This window comes from Lithobates pipiens, unplaced genomic scaffold (assembly GCF_037356315.1).
Source record: "Lithobates pipiens isolate NorthernLeopardFrog02 unplaced genomic scaffold, aLitPip1_a1.2 Scaffold_23, whole genome shotgun sequence".
Classification (NCBI taxonomy): domain Eukaryota; kingdom Metazoa; phylum Chordata; class Amphibia; order Anura; family Ranidae; genus Lithobates; species Lithobates pipiens.
In genome coordinates, this window is record NW_027507785.1 from 217,728,971 (window position 1) to 217,747,939 (window position 18,969).

The 18,969-nt window shown below is 41.8% G+C and overlaps 1 protein-coding gene across 4 annotated transcripts in view; it reads left to right on the plus strand.

Moving 5' to 3' along the window:
* Positions 1 to 18,969, plus strand: part of TLCD4 (TLC domain containing 4) — a 125,238-nt gene that overhangs the window by 80,369 nt on the left and 25,900 nt on the right. For all 4 annotated transcript variants that reach the window (XM_077452861.1, XM_077452862.1, XM_077452860.1 and 1 more), the window contains 3 exons: positions 2,778 to 2,867; positions 13,038 to 13,096; positions 14,949 to 15,043. In XM_077452861.1, coding sequence (XP_077308987.1) covers positions 2,778 to 2,867; positions 13,038 to 13,096; positions 14,949 to 15,043 — 244 coding nt within the window. The remainder of the gene's footprint in view (positions 1 to 2,777; positions 2,868 to 13,037; positions 13,097 to 14,948; positions 15,044 to 18,969) is intronic.

Sequence of the window (18,969 nt, forward strand, 5' to 3'; positions counted from 1 at the left end):
CTCAGATCAAATTCCTAGACCAAAGCTATTGGCTACTAGCCTGAACGTAGTCCCATCGTAACGAAATAACGTCATTACGTTACGAATGATCGGATTTTCCGACAACTTTGTCTGACCGTGTGTATGCAACACCAGTTTCGGACAAAATCTGACGGATTTTGTTGTCGGAATGTCTGACCGTGTGTACAAGGGCTTAGAAAGATCCTCTTTATTCTTCAGATCAAAGCAGTACTGATGCAGGGATTTTTTTTTTTTTTATTAATAGCACGAAATGGGTTGTCATGGTTATGCAATAGTTTGTCTGCTTACCTGTTTCCATGTGTTCATCTAGAGACCAGCCGACCCTCACCTGTCTGCTTTTGTAATTCATCCTCTGGCATGGCTCCACCCTAGCTCCTATCAGGGAGCTCTATATTAACCTGTGCACTACAGGCCAATGCTGCTGATCAACCTTTGTGTGTTTAGCTTCCTGTTATCTGCTGTGTGCTCTTCTGTTGTTCCGTTACCGACTTTGGCGTGTCCTTGACTATCCCTGTTTGCCTGTGATCCTGACCTTTTGGCTTGTCCCTGACTATTCCTGTCTGCTTGTGGCCCCAACCTTGGCTTTGTCCCTCACTATCCCTATCCTCCTGTTGCCTACTTGGGGGTGTGAGCTGGGGGACCCTGGGGGTCGCGACCTGGAGCCAGTTGCAGCCAAGTCCATCCTCACCACTAGAGGCACTGGTGAACACCTGCTGCTCTTAGACTCCGCGCCCCAGGGAATCTTACGCTCTAACCCCAGTGGGATCTGTCTCCCATCTGCAGCAGTCAGCCGTAGGGTCGACAACCTTGCGGTGCACTCCTGATCCCTACGGTGTGCATCTGTCACCTCGCCTCAAGGTGACCTGACATGGGTCCACATAGACCAACAGGTTACATACTTTCCACATAGCTTACAGATAAAGAGGCAGTACAGGTAATACAACATCAATTCTCTGCTAGCATTAACGTCAGAGAATAATAAACAGCAGCATGTGGCGTTGGAAATTCTCATTGTCCCGTGGTCTCACTTCACAGTTTCTTTTTAACTAATTAGGTATCTACATTGATACCACTTCCAGTATATGGAGGGAGAGGTGAAGCAAAGAAGGAGGAAGAACAGAGGGGCAAAGAGAAGAAAGGGGGAACATCCAGTATGGGGGGTAAAGGGGGAGGGATGGGGGGAAAAAAAAGAGAAAAGGGGGGTAAAGGGGGAGCAAGGTGTGTTACCAAATCATGTAGTGCACGGATGACCAGTCGGAATTGCAGATACGGGGCCTCTGTCTATGGCCTGATGCAGGGATTTTAACAAAATAGTAAAACGAACAATTCATTATCTGTGCAAGTTAGGGACACGTAGAAAAAAAGGTATTGTGGTTATAAAGCCTTAAAGAGGAACTGCTGTCTGCTCATATAATTTGTAATGAAAAGATCTTTGCCATTCTGAATCTTCCTTCCAACCACTTTGCATATTATTTTATATATACTGCGATTCTGTACTTGCCAAATATGATTCAGAAATCTCCCTCCACTGAGTTTGGCTGCAGCCATTTTAACTGTGGGCAGCTGAAGCTGCTGCCTGTTCCTTTCCTGGATTTACTGCTTGCATTAAAACAAAGTATGTTTAACCTCCTTCCGTATAGTAAAATTACAGCGATGGGATCTCCTCTCGTTGTGGGAAAACATCATATGACGTCACCCCAGTGTCCCTGCTCTTGCATGCCCACAGGGGTGTGAAGTACGGCGATCATGGGCGTGCTGTGTCTCTTTGACACGGTGTGACCCCAGTCTCGGTGAAGACCCAATGACGCAGCTCTTTACCCATGTAATCAGCTGTGTCCAATCACACCTGATCACATGTAAACACAGAAGTGTTGAGTGTGAGGCGAGCAGAGCTGATCAACGGCATTTCCTCTCAGAGGAGACCTGTACAGGTATCGGCACCGATCATTAGTGCAGCCCCAACAGTGTCCAGGAGTGGTGCCAGTCTGTGTCCATCAATGACACCAATCAGTGCCACTCAGTGACACCAATTAGTGCCCTTCAGTGATGCCAGTCAGTGCTGCATTTTAGTGCCAGCTCATTTGTTCCGCCTATCTGTGCTGTCCATCATTGCCCTTAAGACAGCACATCAGTGCCACGTATCAGTGCCCATCACTGTGGCATTTTAGTGCCTCCTCATCAGTGCCACCTCATCAGTGCCCATCAGTGAAGGAGAAAAATTATTTCATTGCAAAATTTTCTGACAGAAACAAAAAAACTTTATTTTTTCAAACTTTTCAGTCTTTTTTTTGCAAAAAAAAAAAAAAAAAAAGACCCAGCAGTGATTAAAAACCACCAAAAGAAATCTCTATTTGTGTGAAAAAAATGATAAAAATGTAATTTTGGTACAGTGTTGCATGACCGCACAATTGTCATTCAAAATGCGACAGCGATGAAAGCTGAAACTTGGCCTGGGCAACAAGGGGGTAAAAGTGCCTAGTGTTGAAGTGGTTAAGGATGTATTATTGAATACTGGAGTTGCATGAATTTGTGCCTTTTCTATCTGATTGGAGTACAATTTTAAGACTGTCATTTAACCTCCATGTATCAGTACTGCATTGATCTGAAGAGAGGGGGTCTTTAGAAAGCTTGTCCATAAAATAATTGTTAGTGCAAAAGAAAAAGTCTACAGTACATCTACTACTCAACTGGTTTATTACAAGTGCACTGATACAACTACAATCATCTTATCTGACATTGAGTTCTTTCTTCCTCAGGACAGTATCGACGTTCCATGCACTGGTAGTTGGATGTTTCTGCTTGTATATTTTACTGTACGATGACGCTGTCAATGCTGACCCAGTTTGGTAAGAGGTGCTATCTTTTGATCATTTTCATACATAAAACATGAGGGTGACTGAGAAGTGTTTGTAATCAACAGGTGTTGATCTACAAATGATCAACCTCTCTTTATTTTCATGCAAAATGTAACTTTGGTACAGTTACATTTCAGATATCAGTTAAAGTATAACTAAGGGCAAAACTTTTTTTACTTAGTTTTGGATAGATTGCAGAGGGATTACATAGTTACATAGTTAGTAAGGTTGAATAAAGACACCAGTCCATCCAGTTGAACCTGAGTGAGTGTCTACAATTGTCCCTATCCCTGTTCATTGCACACTCACATTGGTCCCTACCCTCAAGGAGCCCACAATCCAAGATCCCCATTCATATACTAGGGCCAATTTGGGACAGGAGCCAATTAACCTACCTGCATGCCTTTGGAGTGTGGGAGGAAACCGGAGTACCCGGAGGAAACCCACGCAGGCACAGGGAGAACATGCAAACTTCAGGCAGGTAGTGTCGTGGTTGGGATTCAAACCAGCGACCCTTTTTACTGCTAGGTGAGAGTACTAACCACTACACCACTGTGCCGACCACCCGTCAGTTTTTATTGCTGTCTGAGCCCCCATTACGGAGATTCACCCTCTCTATTTCTCCTGATTACCATTAGCATTAAAAGTAAAAGTAAAAGAAAATCTCACATTTTGGGTTGTCCCCAGAAAAGGGGAAATCATCCAATGGGGACACTAGTTCTGGTAACCTGAGGGTTCCCAAGGAATTCCCTTAATTTGCAGGAATTCCCTCTCACTTCCTGTTTGGCTATGGGACAGGAAGGGAAGTGTAATCTCTGCAATGGGGCACGGATGGCGAAAAAATATCTGACGGGTTATAACCCTATAACATATCCAAAATGAAAAAACTTTTTTCCTTATAGTTCTACTTTAAATATCAGAGCACTCTGCACCAGGGCTAATGATGTACTCTACAACCTCTTCAGAATCCATAGGATTGCAGAGCGCAGGTACGTGTCCAGCCTGGAAGATTTTTGACAAGCAACCAGGTGATCTAGGCAGCAATATTTTGCAGGTACAATTACTCGTCTCACTGGAGAAAGGAAGATGAGGGTGCTCTGATGTGTATAAAGGTGTAGTTACACATTTTTGTTTATCTCCAGGCTTATCCATTGGGCTTATTGGATAATCACAAGCCTGTAAGGTCCTTGTGGAAAACGTCCCTGAGAGTAATATGATGTTCAAATTGCTGACCTCTACTTTTCAAAATGCTAGTTGCCTGGCTTTCATTGGTACTTTCCAAATTACTGTGCCAGATTACTTATGCAAATCAGGTGTTCTGTCTTCTCTTGCTACGCACTTATTCCAGGTCAGTTAATCAGAAAGTGTAGAAGCCAGAGACAACATGGCAACTGGCATTTTCAGAATAAAGTCAGAAATCAGCAGTCGCTATGTATTCCCTACTTTAAATATTTAAAGTGGGGAGGGGAGAAGGGACTATCGTGGTGCTTACAAATAATAATGGAAACCAATATATAAAATGATATAAGTTTAATAAGATTACAGTTAAAAACCAAATAAGGACACATGTTCAATAATGTTCAACGTTTCTTGGTGGAAGTGGTCATAAGGCAGATGTTCAAATTGAGACAGGAAATTCATGTTCGTATATATTAACCCGACATGTTTCGCCTAGTAGCTTCATCAGGGGATATACGCATTACAAAATGTATTTGAACTGTATAAAAATTCACAGAAAAAACTAAATGAGTGTGATAAGACAACAAAATTGTATAACATTATGTACAAAGAAAAATTAACAGCAATTGCCACTGCTCTCCCCAAAGGATGGGGAACCTACCACCTTGAATCTCCCGAAAAAGGGGCCACGACCAACGAGGTACCAACCAACCAAAAGGGGAAAATGAGCCATGCGCAAAACTAAATTAGCCTAATTATCTCCACATATCTTTTTTATTTCCTCATAACCTCATTTACCCTCTTCATAAATGCCCATAGGCCCCTACTTTAAGTATGATCGTCACCTGATTTTAATTTTTTATTTTTTTTTCCTCCCCCTTTTTAGTTTTATCTTTACTATTTCTTTTTCCTTACCACTAATATATCCATTTTGGTCTTACTGGATATAATTCATTCTAAATCCCAGTTGCCCTTCACCCTCATGCTCTGCATTTACTTGCTTTTAAGTATTTTGTCTGGCACCGTTCTGTGAATTTGGTGCCGAATCTATATATCTATATATCTTTTACTAATCTTTTTAGGCCCTTTAACATATATATATATATATATATATATATATATATATATATATATATATATATATATATATATATATATATATATATATATATATATATATATATATATATATATATATATATATGTGTGTCCTCTCACATATATCACATATATATATCCTTTCACATATATATTTGTGTCCTCTGTGGCTGTGCAGGGCTCATTTTCCCCTTTTGGTTGGTTGGTCCATCGTTGGTGGTGGCCCCCTTTCGGGAGATTTAAGGCAGTAGGTTCCCCCTCCTTTGGTGAGAGCATGGCAATTGCTGTTAATTTTTCTTTGTACATAATGTTATACAATTTTGTTGTCTTATCACACTCATTTTGTTTTGTTCAGCCTGTAAGACATTCTGTAATTCGTATATCACCGATGAAGCTACTAGGCGAAACATGTCGTGTTAATATACGAACATGAATTTCCTGTCTCAATTTGAACATCTCCCTTATGACCATTTCCACCATGAAATGTTGAACGGTATTGAACATTTGGCCTTGTTTGGTTTTTAACTGTAATCTTATTAAACGTATATATTTTTATATATTGGTTTCCATTATTATTTGTAAGCACCATGATAGTCCATGATAGACAGTTACATTCCTGGCATGCTAGGAAGGCTAGCTGTCACATTTGCTTGTGCCCTCAACCAAACTCAAACCATCTAATGGCTGGTGTCATAACTGATTACGTGTGCAGCACCATGGCAGTTGCAGATCAAAGCGTGGCTAAGATGGAAGCTTCCTTGGCTGAAAAGGATAGGTGGGTTTAATTCAGCTTCAAAAGACCACTTAAAGTGGTTGTAAACCCTTACAACACACTTTGACCTACAGGTAAGCCTAGACTAGGGTTTACCTGTAGGTCCAAGAAATATCTCCTAAACCTATGCAGCTTAGGAGATATTTGCCCGAAGACAGGCACCGCTGTCTACGGCGCATGCGCCATAGACAGCGGCGCACTGAGCGCGACACCATCAACGACGGAGATGCCGTGCGTGTCGGCTCCCGCGCGCATGCGTGGGAGTGACGTCATCGCGGCTTCGCCTAATAACAGCGGCGGAGCTGCGAGACTCCACCGAGAAGATGGATGCGCCGGACTACAGGGGACAGCGGTGACTTCGCTGGCTCCTGTGTCAGGTAAGTGACACATAATGGGCTACTATGCGATGCATAGTAGTCCATTATGCTTTGCCTTTGCAGGGAATGAAAGAGGAAGTAAACTCATCAGGGTTTACTTCCTCTTTAAAGAGGAAGTAAAGTCTTCCTTTTTAATTGTACCTACAGGTAAGCCTATAATAATGCTTACCTGTAGGTACTCAAAATATTTCCAAAACTTGCATAGTTTAGGGGATATTTACTATATACGCTGCCACCAACATAATCGGCGTGTGCCGAAGAAACAGCCACCCGTGCCATTTCTGTAGGGCCCTTTGCCGCTACCGGCGGCTCCTGTGCGGCATGCGTGAGAATGACGTCATCATGGCTCAGGCAAATCAGTTCCGGAGCCCGCAAACACGGAGGAAGATGACAGCCGCCTCAGTGCTGTGCGGGGGCTTTGTTCTAAGGTAAGTATTTCATAATGAGCTAGTATGCGCTGCATACTAGTTTATTATGCCTTTGTCTTACAGTTTTTTTTTTGTTTTTGTTTTTTATAGGGTTTACAACCTCTTTAAGTAAAAAATAAAAAATAAAATGTATCCTGGTTATGATAGCATTCAGCATATGAAATTGTGTGTTTTTATTTTTTTCCACAAGTCTTTATTCATATTTTCTTCCACCTTTACATGCACGCCAAACTGTTCAGTTTACAAGGTTTAAGATAAACTATTATACTCTCAGGGGTGCATAAAACAGTCACTTGCCCAAATGGTGAACTAACTCCAAATATCCTGGCCACTCTCTGGGTCCTGCTGCACATCATGTTGGCCTGTGCTGCAGGTGTATTGGTCTGTACACCGCAGTTCAGTTCACTTATTGAAAAATAGGCAGTACAAGGTATTTAGTAGGAGGCAAGTTTTTTTTTTAAGTTGTAATTTTTTGTCACAATTTTTTGGAAAGTCAGAAAATGTAAAAAAAAAAAAAAAAAAAAAAATGTGCTTTCACAATTCATTTATTTATTTTTTTACATATTGACACCACTGCAGTAAAGCGTTATCATTTAATACATAATCAGGGAAACTGACTACTGACAGTATGTAAACAAATATTTTTTTAACACACTGTGACCAGAGCAATACATTGTTTACATAGTAACACTGTAAAACTCTGGGGAAGTGATCAGGATATTTTAGCTTTTTTACACATTATGATTGTTTATGCCAGTGAATTTCACTGGTATAAGCAACCATTTTTACTGAATGAAACTGAATTGTTCAGTGTGTTTTGTTGTGATTACCAACATGGTACAGATAAGCTGTGATTGGCCCTGTCTGTACCATGTGATCACTGTGACCAATCACACCTAGCAACACAATTATACACAATTAATGCCATGAAAGGAAGGGATCTATTGTTTACCATTGGCATGCGATCTGCTGTGATTGGTCATATGAAATTCGTTTAGTGCCTGTGTTCAACTCTAGGCAAAACAAAAATGCTACCTTTTGTAGTGAGCCATGGGGAACAGCAAAGGTTAAATGCTTGTTAGGTCCAGGGTTCGATGTTAGATGGCCACACTAACATTGCTTGTGATAGTACGGAAATCTGTCAGTTATCTTTTACCCTGCTGGGTTGAAAAAAAAAAAAATGTGTACCCTGCATTATCCAGCTCCCGCAATGGCAGGCTCTAGTACTGTGCTCTTCTTTATGAAGCTTCAGTCTGTGGGTGGTCTCTTGTCATCATGTATGATGCAGGGTTATTAACACTGGTATATGGATGAGGCAGGAGTGCAATCGTGGCCAGGTGCACCTAGAGCTTGGCGATTTTCTAAAAAAAAAAATCAGCGATTTATTTAAAAAAAACTCGATTCGAATCAAGTTTTGTTTTTGTTTTTTGATGGAGACCACGTCGGTCCTGAGGAGCTGCGGGCAGGAATTTTTAGGCGAGGCCCCGGCTTGGGTCTAGTCCGCGGCATCCAGCCTCGTGGACTAGGCCGAAGCCACGTCCTCCCCTAAAAACTCTTGCTGCGGGCACCTCAGGACCGGTGGTGAAAAAAAAAATAGAAAAAAATCGATTTGCTTAAATTTTTAATCGATTTGACCTCTCAACTCGATTCAAGATTTAAATCGATTTTTTCCCCAGCCCTAGGTGCACCTTGGAGAAGATATTTGTGGGACTACTCGAACCACTGGAGGGAGCCTGCTGGCACAACGTATTACACTTTATTCTATGAAATCCTGGACCTAACAAGCATTTAAAGTGATTGTAAATGATCATCTTGTAAAACAACCCACTTAGTTTGAAATAAAAATGAAAGGCAAAACATTTTTATATAGATATAAAAAAAATTATAAATACCTTTTTGTTCCCTTTTTTATAAGTAATTACGTTCCCTTTGTTCTCAGCTGCATAAGAGCTGAGGGGAGGAGAAGCAGAAGTACAATGAGCTTCCCAGTAAATGACTGTGCAGTGTGTCAGTGTGTTAGGACAAGTCTGATCATTGGAGGAGAGCACACAGCACAGCATAACTAGAGAACTGACCATGGTGTGCTCTCCTGCTTAGTGTGGTTAGTTTTTATAGGAAAGCAAAGGGACTTGCAGGAACACCAGGGATTTCACATAAATGAAGCAATGCAAATAGAACAGGATAGTTTCTCATACAATGGTACAGCAGGGACATATCAGGAACATGAAGTGTTGGGGTAACAAACGCTTTAACCTATGCAGTTCCCCATGGCACACTGCAAAGGTAGAATTTTTGTTTTGCCCGGAATTGGGCTTCGAGAACAATGCCACGAAACAAATATGCTATTATCGATAATAATCAGTCCCTTTCTTGAGATAATCGTATCGGGTTTTTGCATGTAATTCTCCATCTCCTTTTATTTTTTATTGATCTGGTTTTGCTTTAGAAAAGTTCAATTTGATGTGCCTACAGTTTGCTATACGAAGCTGCAACAAATGCACTTCATTTGATTTCATTGACAGCTGCTTCTAGAAATGTTTCAAGCTTCATTTCTTCCATAACGGAATAAATGCATTTTTTCATTCAGGCGGAAGAATACTTTTGAAGCTCCATTGCTTTTTATTTATTTATTTAATTCTATAAAGGACACATCAACCCTAAACAAATATATTTTTTTAGATTTGTATGGAGGTAACGTAATAGAAGGGCTTGGGCATTGAAATACCACATAAAGAATCTTTGTTCAATTATACTTTTTTAGTGGTAATAAATGAACAAACCAGTTACTGTATGTTTTGGTGACTCGTTTCCAGTAAGTGCTGGATGACTGCTGTAGTATGCAAGACAGATGATCGTGTTTTATCACTCTTCTTGCAGGGCTGACTGATATATTGCATATGCATACTGTTACATAGAATAGTTTTAGCAGATAATTTATAATCCACTGAAAAATGATCTGTCACCATTTTATATTTAATAAATGATCTTCCAGTAAGAAAAGAAAAAAAGATTTATGACTAATTGATAAGGTAAAAGTTTGGAGTATGCGCCTGCTGGTAGGATGCAGTCAATGGCTAAAAATCCATAGTGAACAGTCCAATATGAGAAGGGGAAGATAGTCCACTAATGGCTGCCGATCCTAATGCCACGTACACACGACCAGACTTTTTGACAGCAAATGTATGACGGAACGAGTCCGTCGGACAATTTGATCGTGTGTGAGCTCCACCAGACCTTTGCTTGCCAAAAATCCAGTGGACTTTAGAAATAGAACATGTTTTAAATTTTCCCACCGGAACTCCGCCAGACCGAGGAATTCGTTTGTGTGTATGCTAGTCCGACGGACAAAAAACGACGCTAGGGCAGCTATTGGCTACTGGCTATGAACTTCCTTATTCTAGTCCAGTCGTACGTCATCACGTTCGAATCCGTCAGACTTTGGTGTGATTGTGTGTGGCCAAGTCAGTTCATTCGGAAAGTCCATCAGAACTCCCCCAAAAGTCCGTCGGAAAGACCGTCGGACCTAGTCCCTCGAAAAGTCCGGTCGTGTGTACTCGGCATTAGAGTAGAGAAGCAAGTTCAGTATAAATGTGGAAAGCAAAACATTTTATTAAACACAGGCTAACACTAGCCACTCACATGGTGCAGGAGGTAAGAAGGCTCATAAAGGTGAGAGTGCTGGGTTTAAGGCTTGTACCTTCAGGTGATTGGACATAGGCAAAGCTTTTGGACATGCAACACTTGGGTGTACTCTCTGTAATCCTAACCCACTCAGTGAGACCTCAGTTTTCTGCTTTTGAGATGGAACTCTTCTCCTTTATGGAGGATATTATGTGCATAAGTAGTTCATGTTTACCTTAGGGCCTCTTTTACATGGGCGGACCAAACGGGTCTGCCTGTCGGCACTTTTCAGGTGGACCCGATTGGACCACCCATTGCCCTCTATGGAGCAGCAAGCTGTGTGAATGTCTTCTCTGAATAGGTGGAGTGGACATCTGCCTGCTCAGCAGGGATCAGTAAAGAGATCCCCCGCTGAGCAGGTGGATCCACTGGTGGAGAATACCCGTGTGAAAGGGGCCTAAGCCCTCGTTCACACCAGTGCGCAATTTGACAGTTCTAAATCACACAACAAATCACACCCCATTGCCGGCAATGGAACTGGTCAAATTTCTGTGACTCATGTCGCAGCAATTTTGAAAAAGATTCTTGCATTGCTTTTTTTCTATTTCATTGCAACTTGCATAGACTTCTGTTTAACGAAGTCAGAAGGCGCAATGAAATAGAAGCACGATTTCAAACTCGCACTAGTGTGAACCAGGGCTAAATTCTTTAGTCAGCTCTTCAATAAAACTCTTTGCTTCCTTGTACTACAACAATGGAAGCAATGCATCTGGATCAGTGTAGGCTCAGTAAAACCTTATGAAAGATACCCAGACTGCATGTTGTGGGTATGGCCTATAATGTTGCTTTGGGGGCTGGATCTTGTTTGGGCATGTACCTTGGCACTTGATGCAATGTGTGTAGTTAGCCTCGTGGGGCTAGATAAATAATGAGCTGGGGTCCCAGACACTGAGATAGGAGAATTCTGGACACACACAAGGACCAGCGACATACATGTAAAAACAACTTAATAAAAACTCCAAAAACTTGATAAAACATGTATATTTGCAGCAGAATGTATTTAGTAAATTACTGTTTTTAAAAACGAACCTTTAAACATGCAGCCATTAATCTTTCTAAAACTTCCATAAGATGTTCTGCACCCTGTGTGCAAAATGATCCCAGATTTGGCATTTCCAGCCCCCGAGATAGCCTGGATCAGCAGGATTCTCCACATGCTACACTGGAACCAATCATCTGACTTCCACAGGCAGATCTTCCCACTTAGTGCCCAGGAAGTAAGAAGTGATAAAAAGCGATACTTCCTTGTGACCCAAAAACGATTCATTCTATTTTTTCAACAAAAGAAAAAAAAACTAGAACCCACAGGATAAGTATGCGCAAAAGAGCTTTGACCATACTTCAGAAAGTTCACAAGTTTGTGTTGGGTGGTCTACAGAAAGTGATTGTGGACATGTAGTGTTGAGACTGGGAAAGGAGTAATGTGGATACTCAGGTCTTGGTTGTGTGTTAAGTGTAGTGCAGGCCACATGAGTTGAGGAGGAGGACTTGTTAACGTGAACTCTGCGAATATGGACCAAAGTCAGCTTATTGAGTGCTTCTTTCCTCCATGCCAAAATGTTGCAAAAAAAATATTTATAAAGAAAAACTGTAGAGATTTTTTTTTTAAATATACTTTCCACCAGATTCCATCCACGGCACCTACTGTAGGTGAGGATGGTATCATCCGCCCTCTGGCAAAGATCTTGGGGAAAGCCCAAGTATCGCAAAAACACATACATGCACTATGTTTCTGGTACAATAATTTTTATTGTTACACTCAAAAGTAATGGTACAGCAAGGCACCCATGCAGGGGTTCCACAATGAGAGAAAGTCATACAGATATGAGTGAAGTCTTGTGCAACAACCATTTAGGCAATATAGAATTTCCACTAGATGATCACACATGCCTGCGCTGTGTTTGAGCGTCATCCTGCAAGGTTCAGGCTACTCAGCAGGGACGGCCCATCCATCAAGGGCACGCGGGTGCCACCTTCCCATCCATGTCGCCGCCACCCCTATCCATGCCACCTTTTCAGGATGTCGGACACATAAATTACAGTGGTGGATGTGTTTTTTTGAAGCACCGATCAGAGCCAAAGGCTCTTAATAGGATTCAAAATAGGGTGGACTCCTGGCGCAGAGCATTGGAGTGTGTTAGAATAGCGACTGAATGATCACAATTCTCACACTGAATCGCTTCTCCGCCAATCAGGAAGACACGTTTCCTGATTGGCCGCAAGGAGAAGCATTCTAATTGGCTGCCAAGAAGGAATAATGAGGTGGAAGCCGCCGAGCAGGGGAAGGGGCTCGTGCACACGAAGGAAGGGGAAGCCGTCCGTGATTGTCCGCCATGGATGAGGTAAGTGCACCGACCGACCTGACCCGATATGACCATGGGGGCGGCGCAGTGTCGGGTGCACTGTTTTCCACCCCCCCCCAAGAGATTACCACCGTCCGCCACTGCTACTCAGCATTGCCTGGATGTCGCTGAGAGGGGGTGACACTACCCAGTGCAGTACAAAAGCCAGGAGAAAGGTTAATATATTTAATAACTGCTTTCCTCACTTTGAAAGACATCTAGCTATGTAGATATTCTTTTCAGAACATGTTGAAATGATTTCTGTGTGGTTTTATATTTTTCAGGGGGGATCCATACTTGGTCAAGCTGAATGTTGCAATAACCTCAGGCTACCTCATCTCAGGTAACTGTATGTTACAGAATGGGGTCTTGTTTGCACCAAGCTGACTCTAGACTTCCTGGCCTGGATGAATTTAATCTGTCTGTGCAGTTGGTGAAAGGATCATTCTCTATGGGGAAGGGGAAAAAAAAAACATAAAGGGGTTGGTGGTATATTTTCTGTGAGTTTTCAGAAAATAATACCCTATGCTTATAAGAGTAAAAATGAACACAGTAAAAAAACAAAAGGACAAGTACCCATTGTGCTACTTCACATTTTTAATGAAGAAAAAAGAGATCCCTAACACATATAGTGAATAAATATTAAAATTAAATAGAAGACCCTTATGACCCAGTACTCTTAAACTGGCCATACACTGTTCAAAATGTGTCCGGTTCAGCAGGAAACTGTAAAATTTCGGTCAGCTTGTGTCTTTCCCTGCTCAAAAGAAGTTGATTGTTTGATTGATTTCTGTAGAAGGGACATGCTGGAAAACGTCTGTTAATCCGTGTATTCTGACACCGGTGGGACCCACTGTCAGAATGCAATGTCCTGATGGGGGTTGGGGTGATTCTTCCATCCATTTTGTTTGTGTGGAGGAAGAAATTTGTCTATGGCCAGCTTTATTAAATTAAATATTTTAAAATATAAAGCTCATACAGAAATCCAGTAATCTGAAATATACTCACACGGTATTATGGATTCCTCTGTGCCCTTCAATTCTCTGGTTTATTTAGTTTTAGACAAAGTCTGAACAACCCTTGTCAGCTATGTGATTAGACCTTGATAGTGCAGTGGCTGCCCTGGTCAGCAACATGTCACAGGCGGTAGTTTGTTGCACTGGGGTTGATTTACTAAAGAGAGTTCAACATTTGGTAGAGTTGTGCATGGCAGCCAATCAGCGCCTAACTTCAGCTTTTTCCGTTAAGTTTTGACAAAAAAAAATCCTGGAAGCCGATTGGTTTCTGTGCAGTGCTGCACCAAATTTTGCACTTTCCAGTTTTAGTAAATCAACCCCACAGTATCTGTATAACTGATATAATGTATGCAACCCTTAATAGAAACATGATTCTTAAAACTTCAAGAATATAACATTTCTTTAAAATGAATCTGACTTGTCATTAAGTATTTCTAAGGTGCTAAAGTGCAGACACCTTTAGGTGTCTGCAACTACCTGTGTTGGGGCTTGTTCACACTTGTGTTAAGAAAACCTGTATTTTTCTGTCCTTAAAAAATGCTCTATTCACACTACAACTGACCCCTCAGATCAAGAGTAGTGCAGTGTAGAAAAATATAGTATGTCTGCATTTTTACATAGCACCCAGAGCTCTCTGTCCATGCATTTTTATACTCGATTTTCTGTGCAGTCTACTGTAAGCAAGCCCTCGGTCTTCATATTCACCCCTTTAGAGCCCTGCTTAAATCCCAGGCTCATACTGGCACCTGCCTAACCCGAATTGTGGTGCTTCCACCTTTGCCCTACCCATTGTCATTCTACTGTAAACAGCCAGAACTACCATGGTCAGTAGAGTGTGGCATTTGACAAAAGGAGGGGTGAGGCTTCATCTTATCTTATCATTGCTATATGAATTTTTATTTAAATAAGGCCCGCTTTATTAGGAAGGAATTAACACTTAATGTCCTCCTGCCCTCAAAACCAAGCTTGACTCTGTTACAGAACTAAGCTAGCTGAAATGTCTTCCATGTTCTGCACACTTCTGGGTTGGTCAGATGTCTCTATGGTTCCATCCTGGGCCCAGGATGCGGGAGGGCTCTATGGGACAAAGGAATTTATGGCTCCTCAACGCATTTATTTCTTATTGCTTTATTCCTTAAACTTTACTTATAAGCTTTTGTGTTTTTTTTTCTCTTGCAGACTTGTTGCTTATTTTATACTACTGGAAGGCGATTGGTGATAAATATTTTGTGACGCATCATGTGGCAGCTCTGTATGCTTACTACTATGTACTGGTGAGTGCCATACTTACTTATACTGCAGTAGCATAAGCAGACAAGTTGGTAAGGTTGGTCATGAATGAACTTTTCAGGCACAGTGCTCTAATTTGATGTAAGATCAGCATGTCTTAATACCCTATAATACCTTAAATCCTAATTAGATTAACAGGAGTTTAAAACGCTTAGTAAAGCCAGATTGTATATACTGGGCATGTCAGACATGTACTCTGATAATATGGAGGCCCAGTGTTTAGAAAGTTACTTAAATGGGGACAAGTCAATAACTGGTGCTGCAGTTCCATAAAAGTCCACATGCATAGATAAGGACTTGCTGACATCCACTATGAGATGAACCAATACACAGGAAAAAATAAATCTCGCTTCCTATTTCCCACCAGCGCTGGTGCTGTAGATCCTAAATAAGCCTTGCTTTCTGCATCGGGGGGCGGCATTACCTTAGACATTTCTATTCAAGTCCCCTTACTGTGGTCCTTCAAAACACAATGTGAAATGTAAAATATTGGAAAGTTTAAAGTACTTTTTTGTGCTGTAGAATACAGTAGCTCAGCAGGAAGATTTCTCTATTCACATAGAATGTGTGGATGGGGGAATCAAGTCCTTTTTTCATTCAAAGTAGCTCATCTATGGGCTGCTTTACTCTACCTATTTACTAAGATATTGACACCTCAGATTTATTAAACAGAAGCCCTATACAGACCGGCTTCATGCTTCTGATTGCTCCTTGGCTCCAGGGGTAAAAGGGTGTAATGACCTGAAACACGTGCTTGCTCAGTAAAGCATTTCCTTCCAAGTGTGCTGAGTGCCAAAAAATAATGTCAGCAGTGACCCTGACATTGGCACTTTGGGATGTGGGATCAACAGGCATTCAACTTAGAAGACATGAAACTACAAGAGTCAGGTGTACTGTGTAGTGGATAGTCATGTGGTCATAAGGAAAGCAAAAGATGCTGACAAATTCATCCATGGCCAACTTTGAATGAACATGGCTTGAGTTGAGTCTTTTACTGCTAGGTAGTGCTTTAGAGAATGTCTACTGGCCTTTCCAGCAGTAAAATTCTTGATATTTGCTTGATGGAGTGCTGATGTTTTTTTTTTTTCTGTCCTATGTGACATGAACTAATACCTCTTTGTCTGCATGAGAATAGTGTATTGGGAACAGAGAGGAATTTCCAACGCATGCCTTATTTGCCTGAAAAATATACGTAGATGATAGATGCATGAACTAGTAGAGGTAGAATGTATTGTGGACCATGCTGGGCCTGCATGTGCCTAGACAGCTAGACTGTAAAGCTTTGTAATTGCTGTGTTAGCAAAACTTAAAATATTTTTTTTCAGTTATATGTTATCAAAAAATGGAACAAATTGTAAAAAAAATGATTCTACGTGAAATACAGTTTTGTGAATTTCTCAAGCAGGCACCACTGACAATAGCCATCTCCTTGTGTACACTTAGAATAATGCCATAATCATACTGTTTGTTGTTTCATCACACCAATCAAAATCCATACATAACTATCCATTGTTGTCCAGGCCATACCCATTTCAATAAGCCACTACCCATCAGGGCAACCCACACAAGGCAAAAATAAACACTGTCTAAAGAAGATGCTGTTTTTGTTGCTTGTAACAGCCAGTGACATGTTCTCTTCCATTCTCCCATATTGCTTTAGAAACATGAAAGGCAAAACTGGATTGGTTGATGTAGGCAATAACCGCTCAGATTTAGCAATGGTTCAGCATATGCTGTATGCTCTGGTTTGCTTATTTGAAAAGAAGGGCTTATGGCGTGTACACACGACGACCGGACTTTTCGATGGACTGAATCCATCGGATATTACAATCGTGTATGGGCTCCAGCTGACTTTTTTCCCCCAAAATCCGATGGACCTAGAAATAAAACATGTTTCAAATCTTTCCGACAGACTCGAGTCCGGTCGAAAAATCAGTTCGTCTGTATGCTAGTCTGATGGACAAAAACCGACGCTAGGGCAGCTATTGGCTACTGGCTTTGAACTTCCTTATTCTAGTCCGGTCGTACGTCATCACGTTAGAATCCATTGGACTTTGGTGTGCTTGTGTTTGGCCAAGTCCGTTAGTTCGGAAAGTTCGTCGGAACGCCGCCGAAAATCCTTCAGAAAGACCATCGGACCTAGTCCGTCGAAAAGTCCGGTCGTGTGTAAGTGGCATAAGTCTTTATGTCCATTTTGTCCCATCTGTGAACTGCATTTAGCTTTGATGTGTGGTAAAGAACTCCTTGCAAAACGTTCTATATAGTTGTTCTCCAGTCAGTAAAACAATGACAGTCCCAGTACTGCCACTTGTGCACACTGTGCCACTGTGCACATGTTCCTAGTACACTTTGGGGTTGATTTACTAAAACTGGAAAGTGCAAAATCTGGTGCAGTTGTGCATGGTAACCAATCAGCTTCTAACAGGGCAGCCATCAGAAATTTTTGGGCCTCTTACACAGCTTTGGGCCTGCCCCCCCGAGCCTTACCACCAACTTCCACAGGGCTTGCCCACGGGCCATCCTACAGAATCTGCACACCGGCCACCTCACTTGTATGCACTTAGCCCCCCCCCGCAATCCTGTATATATGTCAGCCCCCCTCACACCTGTATATATGTCAGTGCCCCACCCCCCCACACACCTGTATATGTCAGCTCCCCCACACACCTGTATATATGTCAACCCAACCCCCCCCCCCCCAAACACACCTGTATATATGCCAGCCACTCACACACACAAACCTCTATATATGGCAGCCCCTCACATACACAAACCTGTATACACACAAGGCTCTGGCCCCTGTACACAAACAGCCCCCTCCCTTTCCCTCACAGCCCCTACTTGTAAAGAAGGTCTTCCTACTTAGTCCCAGCCCGTTTTCACAAAGCTGACATGTTGCTGAGAAGCACAGTACAAATCACACGAGGGTTGCACATACACATAGTAGCCGGAGGTGGCAGTAAAGAGCTCTTTGTCTGAGCTCAGTGACACGAGAACAGCAGAAGCTGTGAAATTGTTTCTGTAATGCACAGCCCGGCTCCCCTTCACCTGTTCTGCCTTCTTCTGGCCTGGACGGGCCCCTTACAGTTGTGATGGCTGTACCCCCCTGATGGTGGCCTTGGCTTTTAAGGCCGGCCATACACGGTTTGAATCTTAACCAGCCTGCCATATTCTGTTGCAATTATCGCTAGTGGTAGCTAGCCGCTAGCAATCACTGTCTTCTCCTGGTGGGGAAAAGACAATTGCTTGGCAGGAGGGAGCACTGTTTGTGTTGATGGGGGAATTGTTAAAAGTTATTTCCTGTAGCCCTGAGAAATTTGCACTGTGTACGGCCAGCCGGACTTCAGATTGTTCAATTAAGCCTTGACAAAAAAACGAGAAGTTGATTTGTTTCCATGTGGAGCTGCACCAGATTTTACACTCTCCAGTTTTAGTAAATCAAACACAGTGTCCCAGCTATTTAAAATAGAATTTTCCCTTCAATTTTCATCCTGGTTGTTCCAATGCTGGCCAGCTGTTAGATAACATCAAGCTTTTAAATCAAAGATTATAAACTAAAGAACAGCGTTTAAAATAGCATATATAATGACAATTTAATATGAGGATCTAACTTGCTTGACAAGATTAGATCAAGATTAGATCATCAGCTAACTATCCTTCAACGTATTCTAAAATGTCACCTGCTTTTCTCATAGAACTCATTTCAATTGGGGTTGGATAGTTTGTTCACACCATATGCAATGTAATGCATATGATGTTCAGATGAAAGGCCTTGGTATTGGGAGCATTTCTTGTTTACAAAGAAAGACAATTGTGTTGCGTTGTAGTACACTCACTGCAGATGTGTGTTGCAGGGCTTCTCAGGACCATTAAGAAAAAACTCCACATGCCCTTGCTTTCAACCATGCAG